At 41.9% G+C, this 21,678-nt stretch overlaps 1 protein-coding gene across 1 annotated transcript in view; it reads left to right on the plus strand.

Annotated features, from left to right (window-relative positions):
• The window catches only part of OBSCN (obscurin, cytoskeletal calmodulin and titin-interacting RhoGEF), a 165,755-nt gene that overhangs the window by 112,469 nt on the left and 31,608 nt on the right, over positions 1-21,678 (plus strand). The window contains exons 80-90 of the mRNA XM_033512198.1: positions 163-336; positions 1,181-1,340; positions 1,752-1,868; positions 3,083-3,247; positions 4,328-4,486; positions 5,549-5,726; positions 7,012-7,125; positions 7,535-7,702; positions 8,537-8,639; positions 9,199-9,328; positions 10,392-10,497. Of these exons, the coding sequence (XP_033368089.1) occupies positions 163-336; positions 1,181-1,340; positions 1,752-1,868; positions 3,083-3,247; positions 4,328-4,486; positions 5,549-5,726; positions 7,012-7,125; positions 7,535-7,702; positions 8,537-8,639; positions 9,199-9,328; positions 10,392-10,497 (1,574 nt within the window). The remainder of the gene's footprint in view (positions 1-162; positions 337-1,180; positions 1,341-1,751; positions 1,869-3,082; positions 3,248-4,327; positions 4,487-5,548; positions 5,727-7,011; positions 7,126-7,534; positions 7,703-8,536; positions 8,640-9,198; positions 9,329-10,391; positions 10,498-21,678) is intronic.

Raw genomic sequence — 21,678 nt, forward strand, 5'->3', positions numbered from 1 at the left:
TCCCTCTCTCCCTTCCTCCCCCATCCCCTCCCCAGAGGGGAACTTTCAACACACCCAGCAGTCAGTTCCTCTGATCATAAATCTCTACTGCCTAAAAGCCTCTCAAGGACAATTGTGATGATTTTTCTGTGATTTCTTTCTGCCCATCTGTCTCTCCTTCAGTGTTCTCATTCAGGAGCTGCTGATCTCAGAGGAAGATTATATTCAAGATTTACAGTTCCTGCAGACTCATCACCTTAGGTACACTGAGACCTGTCCCAGCGTGCCAGGAGCTGTTGCCAGTCAGAAATCCACCATCTTCAGGAATATTGATGACATTGGTCGCTTCCATTCCAGGTGGGCATTCCCAAGTGCCTTCATCGGATACCAAAGAATGGCAGTACTAATTATTATTATTATTATTATCATTATCATTATTATTACTACTACTACTACTACTACTACTACTACTATTCTTACTTCTGTTATTATTATTACTATTCTTACTATTATTCCTGATGTGGAGCACCGGCAGTGCTGAGGTGCAAGGGAATTGATGCTCCTTTTAGGAGGGTGAATGATGGCATGGCTTAAATCATAGCACAGGGTTAGGACTTCCATAATCCCCTTCAGAGCTTCAAAGCTTCCTGTGTCCAGCTTAATTTTTACTCTTTTAAGTGAATTTAACTGAGAAACAGTGAATTATGTTAAAAAGGCAGCCAGTTCTTACAGGCACTTCAGTGGTGTCTTCATAGAGATATTAATCCATGTAAAACTGATGGCAGCATCCATGAATTTCAGGACACCTTCTACTATCCCAGGCTGCTCCAAGCCCTGTCCAGCCTGGCCTTGGACACTTCCAGGGATCCAGGGGCAGCCACAGCTTCTCTGGCCCTGTGCCAGGGCCTGCCCACTGTCACAAGGAAGAATTTCTTCCTAATATCCCATCTAACCCCTCCCTCTGTCAGTTTAAAGCCATTCCCTGTCATCCTGTCCTCCAGGCTCTTGTCCAAGTCCCTCCATCCCATCCCAGCTAAGAGGAATGGCATTGTGCTGTGTGAATAGGCACTGAGAAGTTTAATGCTCATTTCCCCCCATCATTTCCTTTAACCTGTGTTAACCTGACATCTCCTGATGCACAGCCTGCCTGCTGGGGCCCTGTTTTAGCCTCATTCCAGCACCTTTTCTCCTGTCCCCACAGTGTCTTCCTCCGGAGCTTGCAGGGCTGTGACACTGATGATGACGTGGCCATGTGCTTCATCAAGCACGAGGCAGAGTTTAACAAGTACATCCAGTACCTGGTGGGAAGGGTCCAGGCTGAGTCAATTGTTGTCAGCAAAGCTGTCCAGGATTTCTACAAGGTAAGGCAGGAGCCAAAAGCACCTGTGGAAAATTCATCCTGTAACCCACTGCATCACAAAACTATTTGTTAATCACAAATGTGAACCTCAAAAGTGTTTGTAATATCTTTTGTTAAAAATAATGATTTTTAGTTCACTTTCCAGCTTTTTCTGGTAAGCGCAGCCAATATGGGAACATATTGTTATGCATTTATTAATATCATAAACTTTAAACAGATATAAATGTGGCTGTGTTTATGTAATTGTAATTAAAGGATGTTTTAAGGGCTATGACATTTTAAGACCAAGAGAACTCGCATAAATCATAAATATAGATAGACAAATATTGTTTATCTGCTCCACCTACTCAAGATTTTTTTTTCTATTGCTCTTTATAACAACCTTTCCTTGTTATTCCATATATTTTTTCAGAGATACACAGATGAATTTGTAACTAATGAAGATCCCTCACAGCCACTGATCCCACCACTGCAGCACTACCTGGAAAAACCCATAAACAGGATTCAGCAGTACCAGACAATAATTAAGGTAAAGAGATGTTGCTACAGGTTTGCGTTCTGCTCTGTGCAGTTTGTGCAGGAAAAGATTTTATTTTTATTTCCTATTTCTTGGCTTCCTTCTGATGCAGCAACGATTGAAAACTGCTTGAGTAAATAAGAGATTAATCAGTGGTGGTGTTCTCAAAAGAGTTTTGTAAATGTAAATCCAGGTGAAGGTTCACAGAATCCAACTCCATAAAGTTTAGTGAGGCTTTATCTTTAACTATATGTGAAGATATAGGTATGATATAATAAATGCCTGCATGGATGACAGGTATGAATTTGCTTCAAACTCAGCAACATTTATGTGATAAAGATAAGCAGTTTTCATGTCTAAGATAATGACTTCCCTCTTCTTTTCCTTATGTTTTATACTGATATTATACTATGATGAAATTCTTGTTTTCTGAAAAGCTTTGCCCCATTCTACCACCCTGAAATATTTTGTCTTTCAGGCTTGCATCTGTTTTACTGTCTTAGACCACAAGCAAACATCTGAGTTTTTATATTGAGTAATACATATTGAGTAATACATAAACAGTATTTTCATAGGAAATAGCACTAGGATACTCAGGAAGAAAATATTCATGGCAAAATATTTATGTATTCTAATCTTGTATAAATTAGCAGTTTGAATATTTTGAAGAACTTTCTACTACTGAACGCATTCTCGCACACAAACACCAACATTTTTAGGGGTCTCTTGGAGGAGCAAAGGCATTTTCCATGCCTTCATCACTGGAAGAGAGGAACAAGAACAAGTGTGAGAAGAACAGGGAAAATGCCATTTCACATTTTTTCCAGTCTCTCTTTTTATTAATCTAAAGTTGGCTCATCACATGAATTCCTTGTCTTCTGGTACTGTGAGGGTCAGCAGAAGAGAAATGCAATGGGAACATTTAGGATCACTTTGGAATTTTTGGTTTTCAACCACCAAAGCATATCTGGTGTTTATTTCAACTTTCATCTTTGCTTAATGTCAACTGGTGTAAGGAAAATCCAGACTGGTTAGTCTTTGAGACTAACCAGCAGAATAGGTAGGAAAGAAAAGACTTTGTTATTTGAGAAGCACATGGTGAAAAATGGGATAAAAGTTGCTCAGGTGAAAGAGCCAGAGCAGATACTGAGAAACTCTTTGGCTCTGAAGGAGCTGCTTTTTTTTCTCTCTGATTGCCCACTAGTATTTTCTTCATTCACCTACAGGAATTAATCCGAAACAAAGCCAGAAACAGCCAGAACTGCACTTTGCTGGAGCAGGCCTATGCCATTGTGTCTGCCCTCACCCGAAGAGCAGAGAACAACCTCCACGTCTCACTCATTGAGAATTATCCCGGGACCTTGGAAAGCCTGGGGGAACCCATCCGACAGGTAACTGGAATTTCCCAGTCGCTGTTGGTTCCGTGTGTGCCTTCACCAGTCTCCAAGGAGCCTTAATTCTTAGAAGAAAATCCTTTAGAAATGATGTCTGAAAGAGATGATTTGCTTGTTTCTCTTTCTGCTGTCCAGAAATGGGCGTTCTGGCTCCACTAAGGTTTGAAATGGCAGAGCATGGATGCTTATGGAGAAATTCACACATAATGCAGTTATTCACCTTTGTGACAAGACTGAAATTGTTCTGGGCCCCTACATGATCTAAAAGGGTTTTAACTCGTCCTCTTATATTATTGGGAAACAACACAGGGCAGGTCCCAGAGTTACTGGCAACAACAGATCCTTGTGCTCCCCCAGGTTTATCCCACAAGCCAGCTCTGTGGCTTTTTAGATGACCCAGCTTTAGGACACTTTAGTCAAGGACTTGCAACAGCTTCACTCAAATTCCTGTTTCTCTACAGATTTACTGTGTTATACCAGGCAATTAATTAATTCTGTCCGTATCCAGTGTTTTCCATGGGGATCATGGTGTATTGCTGAGTGAAGCAAGTAAGGTTAAATTACAGTGATGCTGTGGTGGGCATTCATCTCTCCACATTTAGGCATCCTAAAAGTGTCCAGTCACACCCCTCGAGTGTTTACTTCTCCCTAGAGATGCCTGGGGAAACCCATGTCGTTATTTGAGCTGTCTGTGTTTGAAGCTATGTGAAATGAATACTTCCTGCTCTAGTGAAGGTGACCAAATCATCAGATAAAGTGTCTGTATAGTACCCAAAATACAATTTTCCTTTAATATTTTCATGAGTGTTTCTGCCTGACAAAGGCTCTCTATTTTTCTGGCACAAAATAATACCATTTAAATGAAGGTGTAATGACAACCACTGGCTGTGCCCATGACTGATGAGTCACCTTTAGCATTAGAAACCATCTGCTGTGCTTTAATAAACCAGAAATACATCAGGGATGATGCAACAGGAAACATTTGTTATCTGGGCACTGAAAAACGATGGTGAGACATAACTTTGATAATTATTCCAGATGTATCACTATGTGCTCTTCCTTCTTTCTCCTATGCAGGGCCACTTCATTGTGTGGGAAGGAGCTCCAGGAGCTCGAATGGCATGGAAAGGACACAAAAGACATGTTTTCCTCTTCAAAAATTATATTGTGATCTGCAAACCAAAGCGAGACACAAAGACAGACACCTACAGCTACATCTTCAAGAACATCATGAAGGTCTGATCACTTTATGCTCTCATAAAGCATTTCTCAGTCAATTAGAACTTCACTTTTATATCCAGCTTGGACAGTCTTCTAATCCTTCTGAGCTATTCCTTTTCTTCAAAGTCTTTGAAGCACAAGTAGAATCTGCACTTGTCCAAAAATATCTTTTTTAAGCCTCTAAGAAAGCTGTCAGAAACCATCAGGGTGGACTTTTACCACGCAGCAAGGAGATTACAAGTACAAGCATTTATTTATCTCTGTTACCTCATTTAATTAACAGAATAAATATATTGATATAATAAATTGGATTTTGCTGCCTGCAATTTGTAGCGAAAATTGCATTTGTACATCTCTGGTTTTGGCAGTCTGTAATATTGGGAGTAAATTAGAAGGAATCTTATTTGCTCAATTCCATCACGTTCTCTCTGCTGGTTATGTCCCTTCCAGACACCAATTCCTGTTCAGAAATGGAAAAATTCAGAGGATTTGACCCACTCATCTTTAGACATTCTGGGTTAAAACTGCCAGAAATTGAGGAAAGATTTTTCACAAGGCAGGAGCTGCTCAACTCCAATCAAAACTAGCCAACCAACCAAAAAACCCATGGAACTCTTGACCAAGCCCAGCTAGGACCTTCTCAAAGTCCTTATCTCTGTCCTCATCAACATTCATAGGCAGATTTTTATTTTCCAAGAAAAATAAAATGGAAACATTTCCATGCTTTGTCCTTTTCTATATTTTTTTCCAAACTTCCTGGGTTCAACCCTTCAGGGATGGTGTGTTCCACCCTGGGGATAGCTTTTAATGCTGGACATTGTTTTCCTAAAAAATTAACCCCAGGAAAATGTCAGTTTGGTAACCAGAAAGTCAAATATAGCAAGGAAAATATCTCTCAACTTTCAACTCTGGTTGAGCCCAACTCTCAGCTCTGGCTGCTCTTCAGCCAAAGCCACGTTGCATTGCTCACACAATCTCAAAAGTCTTTGAAGGAAGCACAGATTAGCCCTTTTTGCTGTTGGGAATTCCTAAAAACACAGGATTTGCAGTGACTTTCTTGCCCTTTGTGTCACTCAGCTGAACAACATAGACGTGAACGACCTGGTGGAAGGGGATGACCGGGCCTTTGAGATCTGGCACGAGCGGGAGGACTTGGTGCGCAAATACCTCCTGCAGGCGCGGACCGTGAACATCAAGAACTCCTGGGTGAAGGAGATCTTGGGCATCCAGCAGCGGATCAGCGAGCCCATCTGGAGTAAGTGTGGCACAAGACAGCCCAAACCTTTTTTTTCCTGGATGGTCTCCTTGGTTGAGGAAATTATAAAAGGGGGAGAGAAGCTGTTTATGGTCGTTAAATGTGGGAGCAGCTGCAGGGAGGGGATTCTGCCCCTCTGCTCTGCTCTCGTGGGATCCCACCTGCAGTGCTGTGTCAGCTGTGGGGTGTCCAATATGAGATGGATGTGGAGCTGCTGCAGTGAGTCCAGAAGAGGCCATGAAGATGATCTGAGGGTTGAAACACCTCTCCTGGAGGAAAGGCAGGGAGAGTTGGGGTTGTACCCTGATCCAAAGTCCTACACACCCCAGTACAAAAGACCCTGGGTTCCAGACCCTTTACTCAACTCCTGGCTTACATTGCTGCATCTTTGCACCTGGGCTTGCTTTGGACTTTTGTCTGGTCATCAAGGCTTCGTCATTCTCAGTGTCATTTGAGATCCCACCAGTTCTCAATCCACAAAATCTATCAGCAGGGATATTAGATCTTTACTTTCCAGGCATAAGCTACAAATGGTATCCACTATAGCATAAGTGTATTTGGGATCTGAAAATGCCAGAACAGCACTGGATTTAGTCCAAATACACTGAAAACAAGTCTGGGCACTTAATTTTTGTGCCTTTAGTGAGATATTTTAGTGAGGAAGACTATCAGAATAACTTTGTATGGTTTCATTTGGTAGAAATGGGTTAAAATAAAAGTTGCTTTAAAAAGCTGTGGCTGCCCCATCCCTGGAAGTGTCCAAGGCCAGGCTGGATGGGGCTGGGAGCAGCCTGGATAGTGGAAGTTGTCCCTGCCTGTGTCAGGGGGTGGAATGCAATGATCTTTAAGGTCTCTTCCAACCCAAACTATTCTGTGATTCTATGATTTAATGAAAGCATAGATTTCATTGTGAGGACAATATGAAGAATGCTACTTTGCATATCCAGGCTGCATTTTATTTGAGGAATTATCTTAATGGAGACAGATGTGTGGTGTCTGAATAATGTGGAAGTGCTTATTAAAATCATGGTCTAAAATAATTCTAAATCAGCAATAAATTCCTTCTTTTTCATATGGTCTAACTTTATGTTACAGTCTGAATTTAGTCTCAGACAAGCAAGGAGAGCATGTCACCCATAAAGTCTTGAGTTGCTAAAATTTCCTGTTCACTTTTCTATTCTGAACCTCACAGATTTGCAAAAATTATTCTTATCTCACTTAGCAGCAGCCATGCTGTGGTCAGAGCCCCTTCCTCCAGACTAACACGCTTCCTCTGATGTTTCAGTCCCTCCAGACTTTGAGGAAGAACTGGCAGACTGTACAGCCGAGCTGGGAGAGACAGTCAAGCTGGCCTGCAAGGTGACAGGAGCTCCCAAGCCATCCATCAGCTGGTACAAAGGTACGAGCAGCAGGGCAGGAAAAGTGCTCCCAGCCCATATTGCTGTGGAAACTGGTCAGTGGGTAATCCAAGAGCTGATCCCCTAGAGATACTCAAATCTGGAGACTGTGTTTTTGGGTGTTTTGGGTGTGCTCCTTTGGCTGGAAAAGCAGAATTATCACTGCACAGAATGTACTCTGGGATAATTTCACTTTTAAATGAGAGCAGTGGTGATGTATGGGGTTCTTCAACAGTACTTTGCCCTGGATGATGTTTTACAGAGAGCTGGATGAAGAGTTTATTCCTCAGCTACCAGCATCAGCTGCAGTAATACATCTCTCAGCCTGCACAGGATGACAAGCAAAAGGATGAAATTCCTAAGGAGGAAACTCTTAATAAGCAATTTAAAAATAAATAATTTCTCTTTCAGATGGAAAGCCAGTGGAGGTGGATCCCCATCACATCATAATAGAAGATCCTGATGGTTCCTGCACACTGATCTTGGACAACCTGACAGGGGCTGACACAGGACAGTACATGTGCTTCGCTTCCAGTCCTGCTGGGAATGCCAGTACCTTGGGAAAGATCCTTGTTCAAGGTAAAGTCCTGCACAAATGCAGGAATTTAAGGGGGTCTGATACCTCAAACTTGTACCAGCCATGGTGTGACCAGTAGGACCAGGGCAGCCACTGTCCCTGTGCTGGCACTGCTGAGGCACCTCCAGTCTTGGGGTTGGTTTTGACTTCCATGACAAGAAGGACAGTGTGGTGCTGGAGAGTGTCCAGGAAGGGAGCAGAGCTGGGGAAGGGGCTGGAGGACAAGAAGGGAGCTGGGAAAGGGGCTCAGCCTGGAGAAAAGGAGGCTCAGGGGGAATTTCTGGCTCTGCACAACTCCCTGACAGGAGGGGACAGCTGGGGGGATCGGGCTCTGGTCCCAGGGAACAGGGACAGGAGGAGAGGCAACAGCCTCAATTAGCACCAGGGAAGGTTTAAATTGGAGATTAGGGAAATTTTCTTCACCAAAAGTGTTGTCAAACTCCAGAACAAACTTTTCATGGAAGTGATGGAGTCACCATCCCTGGAAGAGCTCAAAAAACATTTAGGTGTGGCACTTGGGGATGTGGTTTACTGTTGGCCTTAGCAGTGTTAATGGCTGGACTCCATGACCTCAGAGGTCTTTTCCAAACAAAATGATCCTTTGTTTCTATGATGCTCCAAATATTAGGACATTCTATACAATATATACTGGGTAATATTAAAAAAAAAAAAAAAAAAGAAAGAAAATTTGTACAGGTGCAGGCAACTGTTTTTAGGCCAAAACATTTTGTCTTTAGTATCCTTTAGATGCACTGAGAATTATCTGGATAGGGACACGCCCTTTCTACCTGTTTGTATTTCCAGCTACCAGTCACATTTACCTTTGCTTTTTGCAGTGCCCCCTCGGTTTGTGAACAAGGTCAGAAATGCTTATCTTGTCGAGGGTGAAGATGTCCAGTTCACCTGCACTGTGGAAGGAGCACCCAGGCCTCAGATCAGGTCAGTCCTACAATTAATATGGGTACAAATCCTGGCTTCCCATTTTGCATAGTCAGAAAAGTAATTTTGAGTTTATGACCCTTTCTTTACTGTGTCTTCCATCTTTACCCCATGCCAGTGCTGGCTCTTCATGGTCCAGGCATTCCTGAGATTCTCAGCAGTTAATTTTAGCTAGAGTTTGAAAAGAAATACCCACAGATAGACCCTGAGGAGGACTCTGTCCAATCTAAAGCCCTGGAAAACATTTTATCATTGTTTATCCTCCCAGCCTTACACCTGACTTGATTTTATCAGGTGTTCAGACAAAAGCTCAGCAAATCCTGTGATCATTTAAAGCCCTTATCCTGTACTGACTGAGGAGATCTCTTGGGAAGAATGTCATAAATGTTACAGTTTAATACCCAGGTGTGATCTCCCCACCTGCAGCCCTCCCCTCCAGGATCCAAACGTTTGTCTAAGGACTAATTCCTGAGTTGTTTGATGGATGGATCAGTGGTCTTGGAGACCTCTTGATGCTGCATAATTTTTCCTGGCTTATAGACCATGTTTTCCCACTCAGATGGTACAAAGATGGGGTGCTGCTGAAGGACACCGGTAAATACCAGACTTTCAGTGAACCACGGAGTGGCATCGTAGTCCTGGTGGTCAAGAACCCTTCCAATGAAGACATGGGGCACTATGAATGTGAGGTAAGTCAGGAGAGATTTAAGTATCTGCCATCTGAAATGACACAGGCAGGAGAATTCATTTCACTGGGAGAGACCCATGGCTGAGTAGCTGCTCATAGAGATACTATAGAAATTCAGGCTGAACTAGATCTGGAATGTGAATGTCCAAAAGCTTCAGAATATTCTGATCTGACAGTTTGTTGGTACAAGTAAGAATTGATGGAGCTTGTTCTGGAGCTTAAACTCAGATCCAGGTGTTTAGAGTAAACGCTTTCAAAATTTGGGACAATTCTGATGTGATATTTTGTTTCTGGACTGTCTTTAAATTATGGCTAAGAAACCCTCCAGAGCCAAAAGAAAGAAATTAAGTCTAAACAGAAGGATAAACCACTGAAATTCCTGTTTTGTTTACCATACATACATGGAAGTAGCTGAAAAATATTTCAAAATATAAGATATTTTATGAAAATTAGGCATAGTCTATACATTCATTGTAACAAAACATAAATAAGTTCTGAGGACTTGGCAATAAAAGAAATTTGTCTTGGTTTAAGAAATAAGCATGGGTCAGCTGCTCCATGGTAAAATGGTTCAGCTCAAGGAAACATTTAGGGAGTTCCATATACCTGAAAGAATTCTACTGGAATTTTAGCAAAACCAGACTACCCTCCATTTGCCATTGACTAAGATCCTAAGGTCCAGTATTCCCAGTATACTAAGTAATTATTGGATGATAAAAAAGAAAAAAAATCCTCTCTAATGGCCCTCTAAGTGTGTGCACAGCAGGAATCTGGGCTTGTTGGTAGAGACAGAGTTACCCCAGGAGCAACTCCCAGGCTGCAGAGCAAGCACCCAATAATTAAGTAAATAAGTTTGCTGATGTGCTGTTAACTTGTGAGTAATTTTTGGTAAAAGCCCAAGAACTCCACTGAGCAGCAAAGTGTCCCTTCAAACTCCAGCTTGCACTGGGGTCGCACCTTCACCCATTTCTGTCATCACTGAACTTTCAAAGGTAGCACAGGCAGGGGTTTATCGTGACAAAAAACATGCTGTGTTTCATTTGGCCCTGCACAATTCTCTTCAGCTGATGAACAGATTAGGGTCTGCCAAAAGTGGAGCAGAGCTTTACCACCACAGCGCCGCAGCCCTGACCCAGGAGAGGAGAGGAGACCAAGCCATCACCATTGAAGGTACGACCCTTGCCCAGCTCCGTACGTACGCCAGCCAATTCCCCTAAAAACAATGAGGATCCAGTATCTTTTGCCATCTTATCCATGTTGGTTGTTGGTGTCCGTGTATCTGTGCGTCTCTGGAGATGTGCATGGGCACAGGGCAGCTCAGCTCCGTGCCCATCATCATCTGTTGATTTCCAAGCCTGGCAAATCAACTTCATATAATGCTCGTGAATGCGTTATATGAAAACGGAGGAGCAAATGAAGGGTTTGTCACACCACCACTAGAGCAAAAAGAAATGCTATGTATTGTTGGAATATTTGAAAATGTGTGTCAGCCTGGCAGGAATGTTACAGGGGCCACTAAATAAAGGTGGAGGCATATTGTGATTGCTCCTGGAACACCACTGAAGGACATCAGGGATGACTTTGGAAAGCAGAACTGACAGCAGTGTGTCCTGAGCAATGGTTAGTTCATCCATTATTTAGGACTGTCCAGGGATAGTCATAAAGACTGTTCCTTTTTTTTTTCCTGGCAGTTTCACCTGGATTGGTAGGGTGATAAGAATTGATTTTACACCCATCCAGAATTGCATCTTTCTCCACAACTTTTAGTCATTACTGCCTAAAGTTCCTGCTGATCCCAGGGATTTCCACACAAGAGTGTGTTCGCTGTAATCCCATCACAGCCCAGTTTAAATCCACGGCTACATCTCCCTAGGGAGCATTTCCTGGCACAGGGAATTGGTTCCTGGTACATCTTGTAAGTGTCCTTGTGTGGCTGAGCATGAGCCAGCCAGTCCTGTCTCTCTTGAACAGCTCCCAGTGGCAGCTCAGCAGATGAGACAGCCAAGGGACCACGTTTAATAGGTTAGGGACAGATTTAGAGGGCCAGAGAGAGGATGTGGACAGGCACAGGACTTTCCTTGCCAGCAAACCTTGGTTTCACGAGTCTCTCCCAGATGTGGATGGTGGAGACACTCCCAACAAAAGCCAGAGTTTTGCCAGCAGCTCTAGGACCTTCTTTCCTCAGCTTTGGTGTTTCCACACTGTCTTGTGATAATAACAGGAGTTCCAGAGCGTGTTGGAAAGGGCATTATTGACATTATCAATGTCCACCACGAGGCAGTGTTCTGACTCATGAAGCTGCTGGGCAGAAAATGCTGCAGTCTGGAAAAATATTCCGGGATAAATGATCCTCTACTCATATTTTTTCATCATTTTCTACAGTCTTCTGCCGTTGGCCCTGTTTGAGACAGGACCTTTGGGCCAGCCCTCTGTAGACACAAATGTTGTGCTATTACATTAAGAGGCTTCATCCACAATAAATTATTAAGATTAGCATCCTGATCTATGAACTTTCTTGACTTCATTTGAAACATATTTTCCTTTTAGCTCTTTCCCAGAGTGCCATCAAAAAGCATTACGGGGAGGATGGTGTAAGTGTAGAATCACTATAATTTTTTCAGCCAAATAAACCTTCAAGTACTCAAATTCTTTGTCTTTTCTATGCCCCAAAGAGAGAAAAATAAGTTGTGTGCAGAATGTAGAGGAACACAAAGAAATCCCTGTCAGGGTGGTGTATCTTGATGAAGTTCCCTTCAGGCAGATGTTATAAAAGAAAACAAGGGTTGTATAAAATGTTAGCAGCATTTTCAGCTCTGGGGGTTGCAAATGTATATGTTCAGCCCCAAATTCCTCATCTGCTGTTATTCCTGTGATCATAAACAAACAAACAAAAAAAAACTGTGAGCTTGATTACATAAATATAATTGGAGTTTTCCTGGAAGCTTCAGAAATGTCATGAAATAGGTTTATTCTGTGATGTGCAATTGCTTGAACTCCGTAATAGGGAAGAAAATAGATCCCTGAGTCATCTCCAGGGAGAAACAGGGGGAGAGCTGCTTCAGGCCAGTGGAGAAAATAGGCTCATCCATGAAGCAAGAGGATTGTTGTGAGCAGAATTGCACCAGGGATGAATTTGGCACAATGTACTTGACCGAGGAGGGAATTCGTTGCTTTCTTGAGAATCAATAACCAGCCTTGATCTGCCTGGGGAAAAATCAGGTTCATCTGGCAGAGAACTGGAGGACAGGTGGATCTCATGAAGGCTATCTCTTTCCATCCTCAAAATCCTTCCTATTTGTGAAAATGGGATTACTTGTAACTTCACCAAGAGGACAACATTACTGCTCTCACAACAGGAAATAAATACCGTGCCTGCTTCCTGGCTCACCTGCACCCTGGGTCTGATTTATCTCTGTTCCTGTGAAATGATTGTCTGAGTCTCATGAGGCACCCAAAGGGCAACTATTTTAGTTTTTATCCTCCTGCCTTTCTGTACTGTTTATTCTGCTGAACCAAACCCACGGTTTGGGATACCATTAGTCCAGTGGTTTATGAGCCCTGACCTGCAGCTGGTGATGGTCCACAGCCCAAGACCATGGGTATTAGAACCAAAATTCTTTGGTTTAAATTCACACTTTGGGAGTTTGGAGGTCCCTTGGATGGACCAAATCCAAAAAGGATGGAAACCACTGGACTAAGGGATCCCGTGTGAGCTGAGATCTGCCTTCAGCCACACCTGGTCGCTGCACTGAAGTCAATGGAGGGTTGCTTAAAAAAAATCCTCTTTCTGTGGATATTGGAAGAATTTGAGACGCTTTAAAAAAAAGTGTAGCTGAAAGAAGATCCTTCTCTTTGACTTCCAGTTGACTGTGTCTGCTTTGCACCTTGCTGCTTAACCTGTACACGGCACACCTGAGCTGATGTGCTCTGGCATGTTCTGGTGTGATTTATCCATCCAGGCTCACTAACTTGATTATTTGTTAGGGAAAGCAAAGCCCAGTGCCTTGGAAAGGTGTTGCATTTCCATATGGGTGGGCAGGTCAGGACCTAGAAAGAGACAAGGGGAGGAGTCAGGTACAGGAGTGGAGATAAAGCCATAAATAAAAATTCCCAAAGCAGCTGCAGCCAGGCAACAATAATTCCTTCACATCTTTGCCTTAGATTTCATGCAGAGCCTTGTCATGTTGCCTTGTAGCAGCCACCTTGTTAAAAATCAGCAGAATTTGAAGTTCTCACAAGGAAGATTTAAAATACAGAGGAGGATTAGATCTCTTAGTGTTACTGAAGAAATAGGGCACAGGAGTTTGTCCCCTGAACGTTTGGATGTTGCCTGATTGGGGTATTTACCTCATTTTTTTTATTCTCTTATCACCATGGTTTAGTCTCATTTTTGGCCAGGCCACAGGGTTTTCAGTGCAAATTCAGGAGAGCCCCATCTGCCTTTGCAACCACGTCAGTCCCTACAGGAGTGGAGCCTTTTGGTTGTTTTGGTTTGGGGGTTTTGTTTGTTTAGGTTTCGGTGGGGCATTTTTGAGAGAGATCCCAAAACACTTGCATTTCATTCTTAAAATTAAAAAAAAAGTCTTATATCCATGAATTGAGCCACCAGCCCTGGAGGGATTTCAAAGACCCGTGGATGTGGCACTTAGGGACAGGGTTTAGTGGTGAAGGTGGCAGTGCTGGCTTAGCAGCTGGATTCAACAATCCCAAGGGTCTTTCCCAACCTCGGTGATTGAAGGAATTGCTCCTTTTAGGATTAGTTTTAGCAGTTCTTGTCAAGTTTTGCAGACTAGTCTCCAAAAGTGTAGCAGAAGGAGGTGAAAACAGAGCAGTGCTCCTCTGGTTCATGGCAGCAGCGTGGACTGGGAAGAAAAAATAGGTTTAAGCTTCTGTGAGTGGAGAAAAGAGACTTAAAAATTGTAATAAAGGCCATAAATAACTTTCCATCCATTCAGAGCAAGGAGAACTCACTTATCCTCAGTGTTCCATCACTTGTTGGCCAATGTTTTAATCTATTAACCCAAGAGATGTCTGGTCCTACAAAAGCACTGGCTGTCCCTAATGCTTACAGCTTTTAACCTGCTTATCAGGGGCTCCTGCTTTGCAAAGCTGTTTGCCTAAAATGCTCTTGAAAAGTTGAAATGATAAATCCGGTGCTAAAAATGGATGCAGAATATTTTCCTCTCGGGGAAAACAAAAAACAAACAAAGAAAACAAAACAAAACCAAAAAGAAGTAAAAGAAACACAAATTCTCTCATCCTACTTTCGTGTGGTTCTATCCTTCAATATAGGATTGCTCAAATCCTCCCTCACACCTCAGACAGTACATATACAATTTATTAAATGCTATTTTCAGCTTTCTCATCCCAGGCCTGCTGAAGTTTTATTAGTAAAGAATATTCAATATTTATATATTGAATCTCTTTGGCATCCACTACAAATATAAATATCACAGTTGGTGTCATTTGAGAGGACTGCAAGAACAGACATTTATAGAGCAACCATCAAAGAGACTTTTTCTTATAGACACTGTGAAATTTCATTAAATTTATTCAACTATTTAGTTTATATTACCTAATTCTCATCTAAATACACTCACTGCTAAAATAATTGTAGAAAACACCTGTTTTTCAGATGTATAATCCAATTAATTAAAACATTTCCATCAGAACATCAGAATTTTTACTCATGTACTCGCTGCATATGGATATATGGAATATAATATTATTTAATAAGATGTTCTAAAAGTTATTTGAAAATTGCAGAATGGTGATTTAAAAATTCAGTGAAAATCTCCAACCTGAGTGTAGTAAATTGATTTAAGCACTCAGTTCATCTGCCATCACAATTATTATCATTCCACCATTTAAAACAAGGTTTGAGTTATTTAAAACAAGATGTTAATTAAGGATAGGTAAATGGTTTTATTGCAATTGTGTCCAGGGATAAATATTTGAAAATAATTTTGCTCTTTACTTACAGTTAATGTAAACTCAAATTTCCAAACAGACTCTGTTGAAACTCACCCAGTTCTGCAGTAACTCTGGAAAATGATTCCAGATTTTTATAAGCATAAACAAGACAAGGTTCTGCAAAAGAAACATGAGCTCTAGGTCAGATATTAACACCAATATTTGCACAAAATTCTTTTTCATTATGGTCAAATTGTGTTTTTACCCGAGGCAGGGAAGAGCCCTTTGAAGTGAAGTGGAAGGAAAATTAGGTTAAAGTTTTCCATTTAATATTGTAAATGTATTTTTAATTTTCAGTCAATGCAGGTTTGGGGGCACCACTGAAAACATCACCACTAATCATGAATTATTTAACAAATAATGCAGACATCCAAATTCCCTGGGCAAGAACTGTTTGTGATTTTATTGATATTTTTAAGTAGCAGCTCACTTAAACTGCACTGACTGAAAATTACCAGAGCTTATTTATTGTAGGCTGGCTGGAAAATTGAAAACCAATTTCTGGAGATTAAATTATGGGCTTTTTTTAGACATTTTGCTAGTTTGTTAAATAAAAAGTGGGGCCTGCTGATGTTTTTTTTTTCTAGATCTGAAATAGGTTCAGCAGTTCAGAGTGTGTTCAGAGCAGTGTGGTTCAAAGAGTTCCTTAATTTTATTCCAGTGGATAGGATGGGAAACCTGCTGAAAAATCTCAATTAGTTCTTCAAATGGTATCTTTCTACTTTTTAAAAATGTCAGTTCTAAGAAATATTTGCGACACCATGAAATCGTAACTTTTGCTTCTGATATGCATTGACAGCTTCCAGTTGGTTATGGGAGAAGGGTCAGGAAAAAATGTAAATTAGAGCCAAAAAAAGAGAGATAGAGCAGACACAGAGCTCTCCTGGGTTTCCTAGGATTTGGGGTTTTGGGGTTTTTTTAATGCTGATTTTTCTTTGCTGATGATAATGATATTAGTTTTCATATTTATCAGCTTAGATTTTGCATCCAATCCACAAAAGTTTGGCCACAATCCAGTCTTTGGGGGAAACTCTTTTTTCTAGGAAGTGAAATGCAATTTAAAGAATTTCAGCTTTCCAGGATTTTCCAGATTGAGGCATTTTCAGGTTTCTGACACCAATACTACCTTATTATAGGATAAAGAAAAATTAAATAAGGACTTTGTTTTCTAGGTTTCACCCACCAAACAAAAATGGTAAAATAAGCAGTTTTTGCCAAATTGTTCTCCACAAAATATCTAATTTCAAAGCTAAATGTTCAGAGAGCATTCTGTATTTTCATTCCTGGTCAGAAACACTAAAGATGAAGCCAGAAATAACCACAGAAAGCATGGATGGGATGGTACAGTTGGTTATTTTTCACTCCAGTTTAACTGAGCAAAGATAATTTAATCATTTCAGCTTTTGCCTTTCTTTAACCCCATGCTGTTCATACTGTTCTCTTTGTAGTCACTGAACAAGAGACTAAAGTGCCCAAGAAAACCATCATCATGTAAGTGCTGATTTTTTATTTTTTTGGGTAACATTTGTGGTTTTTTTTTGCCTTGCTGCCTCTGCATGATCCAATAACAAGCTTGTGTTCATTGGCCATGCAAGTGTGTTCATCCCCAGCCCACCAGATCCCACGGAATTCTGTGCCATGTGAAGTGATCACCTTAAAAAAAGTCCTGTTGTTCTTGTCCAAAAATAGCAGCATTGGTGTTTGACACAGCCTGGGGCAGTCATTTTGTGATATTACAGAGGAAAAATATTCCCCCAAATGCTGATAGAGTTGCACAGGAGTTGGGGAAGGTAGAGTCTGACTCAGTGTTGAATGAACTTCGAGCTTTGAGAAGTGTCTACCTGAAAATATCTACCCATTTAAGAAATATCTCAGAGCTTAGAGTGATTTCTTCTGGCTTTATTTTACATTTTTCAGGAAAGCCTTGTATAATGAAGCAGTAGGAAGATGAATAATTTTATCCCCTTTTATGTCTATATTTCTAATATAAATAATTGTCCCAGTGACTTGGTCTTTTTAGATACTTCTAGCCTGGTTTATACTGGATGCCTATAAAATATAAAGATTAATTACTGCAAAAAGCAGTATTTTCTCAGTCATGCATGGCCTAGAAGCCAAGCAGCCATTAAAATGTAAATTTATCTTCTTAAGTACCAGAAAGAAATATCTAATAAAATTGTTTCATGTGCTGGGAGGGAGACCCTGGCACATGACAGGATTTCAGAGCAGTTCCAAACCACTCCAACCATGTCCTGAGGGCAGGAAGTAGTTATGCAATGAATATTTTGGGGAAATGCCTTCCCTCAATAGCTGCACTACTGCTAAAATCAGCCTTTGACTTGGACATGAGGCTTATTTTTATTTTATTTTATTTTATTTTATTTTATTTTATTTTATTTTATTTTATTTTATTTTATTTTATTTTACTTTATTTTATTTTTATTTTATTTTAATTTAATTTTATTATTTTATTTTATTTTATTTTATTTCATTTTATTTCATTTTACTTTTTATTATTTTTATTTTATTTATTTTAATTGTTTTTTATTTTATTTTTGAGGGTGTATTTTATTTTTGCTAGATGGCTAAGATTTGCCTATCTTTTATCCCTTTTATTGTTTCCTGTAAGGATTTTTCCTTTAGATCCATGCACTTGGCCCTTTTGGAGGCAGTGGTTTATAAACTGTGCCCCCTCCCAGAAGATGCACATAAACTCAGTTAAATTTCCAGCCATCAGATCTTTTTCACCCTGATAAAAACAGAAAATAAAGTGTTTTCACCTGTACTGCCTCAAGGACCAGGATTCAGACTGAGGCAACTGAACAGAGATGGTTTTTTTAATATCTAATTTAGAAATATTGTGAGAAAGTCGTGGGCAGGAGAGAATCTCAGAGCCACTAAAACTTGTTAAATCTCAATTATCCATATTTCTGTGCCTGTATCTGGAGCAGCAGCATTAATACTGGTGGATTAAATAATACTCATTAATACAAAATACCATCAGTGGAGCTGATTTCTAAGTTTCTGAGATCTAAATTCCACAGGCTGTTGCTCTGGACAGCTCCAGAAGGGATTCCTAAATCAAGGGCTGCAGGCTCTAAGGAGTTTGGTAGATTTAGGAGTGAGATATCAAACAGAGATTCCGCTCCTTTTGAGGTCATGAACTCTAAATTCGAGTGGACCTCAACTGAAATTGGGATGGTGATGGGGAAAGTTTGGGAATAATTCTGTAAGGGCAGATTCCAACTCTTCTTAATCGGTGACAAACTGATGAACAGAAGCAGCTTTAAAACTACTGGCAGGAAATTATTGATAATTGAGAGATGGGATTGAACAATGTCCATATGTGTAAATCCCAGACCCCAAAAAACCCATTTGAACTTTGCAACATAGATCAAAGTCTACTGCAAGCACCCAAGGGTTCATTCTCATCTAAAATGATTTAGTTCTGTGTAATTCAGAAAGGCACCGTGGCCAGTAGGAAGGATCTGCACAAACATTAAACATTTATGGAAAAACTGCAGAAAACTTAGGGAAAAGAGTAAAGCAGTGGAAATGAGCAGTGGAAGAGAGGGTGCTCTGCAAGGAAATAAATCTCCCTGCAGCTGATCCAGTCCTGGACTCCACCATGTCCTTAAAGGGTGAGACTGATGGTGGAAACAAATCCGATCTCCAGAGGAGAAGGAAGTACAAATTTTCAAAGATAAGACCAGAAGATGAGAAAGGCTGCACGAAACACAAAAGGATTAGTCTTTCATGATGGCTGTAAATAAGTTCTCCATTCTCAAGGGCAAAAATCAGAGCAGAGATGTCTGAAGAACAGAGGGGGTGACCTTCAGCCCCACGTGGCTGTGACTGGAGAATGGAGAGGAGGAAGAGAGGAATTAAAAAGCTGCTGTCCCCATTCTTAATCTCAGCTCAGGTCACTGTTTGACCCTTCAGTTAATTCTTTGTTTCTAACCCCATTCCTTGGAAGTAGGAACAGAATCTCAACACAGAAACAAAATGAGCTTTTCCTGTGATTTCCACTGGAGCAGATGTGGAACACTGGCTTCCTTGTGCTTGCCAGGGAAACACTGGCAGAAATGAATTTGCCTGGAAGTTTTTCCGTGTAAGAAACACCACAGAAAATCCTGCAGGAGAAACTGCATGCTAGGTATATCAATTAAGAGCACTGAAGCCTGGGTTCAGGCCTTGGGTTAGAAGGGACTTTTAAAGATAATCTAGTCCAACCCCTTGCTGTGAGCAGGGACAATTTCACCTCAATCTGGCTACTCAGAGCCCCATCCAAACTTGAATATTTCCAGGGATGAGGCATCTACCACCAGCCCAACTTCAGTCGAAAAATCTAAAGTAAAGCCAGCAGAAATATGCTGAGAAATCATAATTATGCATCCCCATTTGGCATGTTATTCCTGTGTCTATTGGAGGCAGTGGATCAGGCTGTGTCTGCACTAATGGTATTATGAAGGGTGAAAACAAATTCATTTTGGCATAGATGACTTGTGCAGGAGTTGTTCTAACTTTCTTTTCCTGGTCAGCTCCACATTTTAAGGGTTAATCCCTTTCAATTTAACTGCTCTGCATGTGGAAATGCAGATCTCTGGTTGCAAAAGAGGCTGTAATTAAAATAAAAAAAAATAAAAAAAGAGAGAGATATGTTACATTAATTAAATATTATTGAGAAGATGCTGACCTTACTGCAATAAAGGGCATTTAGCCATTGAGGTGGATGGAATTAGGATTTTAGCCAAGGATACTCAGGAAAAGTTTAAAATCTTTGAGTGTTTAAAATTTTGTGGGGTCCAAATTAGCACAGTAGGTGATCAACACAAACACATGAAATAGAGCAGCACCCAGCAGATCATCTCTCAGCTGGATGTGCTGGCTGTGTGTTCACACCTGAGGAGGTTAATGGAGCTGGGGTTTTCCCTGGGGAAAAGGGCACTGGGGTTTTTTTCTGGCTCAGGAAGTGGAGATGGGCATGTGGGTGTGTGTCCCCCCCAAAATGACTGCTTCCCCAAAAGCTGGAATGCTCACCCAAACTAACCCCACGTGGCGCCTTGGCCGGCCGCGGCATGTGCTGCTGGAGTGTGGCTCCCCAAAAAGTCTCGTCTCCCTGCCAACTCCACCCCTTTCTGCCGTCAGAGAGGAGACCATAACCACTGTGGTGAAGAGCCCAAGACAAAGGGGAAGGGTTTCTCCCGCACGTTCTCCTTCAGGTCATTCTCCTTCCCGCTCCCCACGGGCGGAGCCGGCGTCGGAGCCGGTTTATGTCTCCAAGATCAGGCAGCCTGTCCACAGACACGACCAGGAGACAGCACCAAAGTCTGCTGCTGTTCCCAGGCTTTATGTCACAGAACACGAGGACACGCAAGGGGCAGCGGCAAGAGACGTTGTTGTGGAGAGCACAGTGGAAGAGAAAAAGCCCAAGTGGGTTGAAGTGGAAGAAATAATTGAATTCAAGGTGAAAAAGTCACCAAAGCCCACAAGGAAAAGAGGTTCTTCCCCAGCAAAACAAGAAAAAGATGACTCAGGGGTGTTAACGTTCACGTTTCCCAGCTCAAGGCCGAAGCACTCCCCAGAAGATGATCCAAACACAAACAATTCCAACAATAAATTGGTGGAACAGTCAAAATCTCTGCCGAATGAGGGTCTCCCTGAAACTGACATCCAGCCTCTGGTGTATACGACCGAGCAGGAAGGACCTCAAGTCAGCAGTGAAGAGAGAAACTCCCCATGTGGGTCTGAGCAATTAGGAAGTGATTCATTTATGGATTACGGACCTGAAGGAAAGGGCTGCCCACAGGAGCCACGTGCTGACTGTGGGTCGGACACCACCTCCCCTCTGCTTGCCTGCGGGGGTGAGCCTTTGGTCTTCCGTTTTGGGACAGCTGCTGGAGACCAACAGGAAGTTCTGTTCTCCCCGGCGAGTCCAGAGGATAACGAGGGGGTCGGTGAAGTGCACGTGTCTTGGCCTGTTGGAGAGGAGGCACCTGAAGTAATACAGGACATCCTGCCCGAGGAGGACAACGTCATCGTGGATGAGCCAGAGGAGCCACACACAGACGACATCAGCACCCGGGACCGCAAGATTTTAACCCACAATGGCAAACTCTTGACTCTGGAGGACCTGGAGGATTATGTCCCTCAAGAAGGCGAGACCTACAGGTGTGAGGATCAGAAGCACACGGCAGAGAAGCCCTGCGAGATCTCCGTGCTGCAGACGGAGATCAACGAGCCGACCATCGGGAAGCCGGTGCTGCTGAACCTGGTCAGGCCCGTGGTGCCCGAGCCCAGGCAGAGGTTCTTCAGCCAGTATGAGGAGCACGTCCCCAGGGGTGTGTTCGTGTCGGCCTCTCGGGTGACCGGCGTGCA

This window comes from Parus major, chromosome 2 (assembly GCF_001522545.3).
Source record: "Parus major isolate Abel chromosome 2, Parus_major1.1, whole genome shotgun sequence".
NCBI lineage: Eukaryota > Metazoa > Chordata > Aves > Passeriformes > Paridae > Parus > Parus major.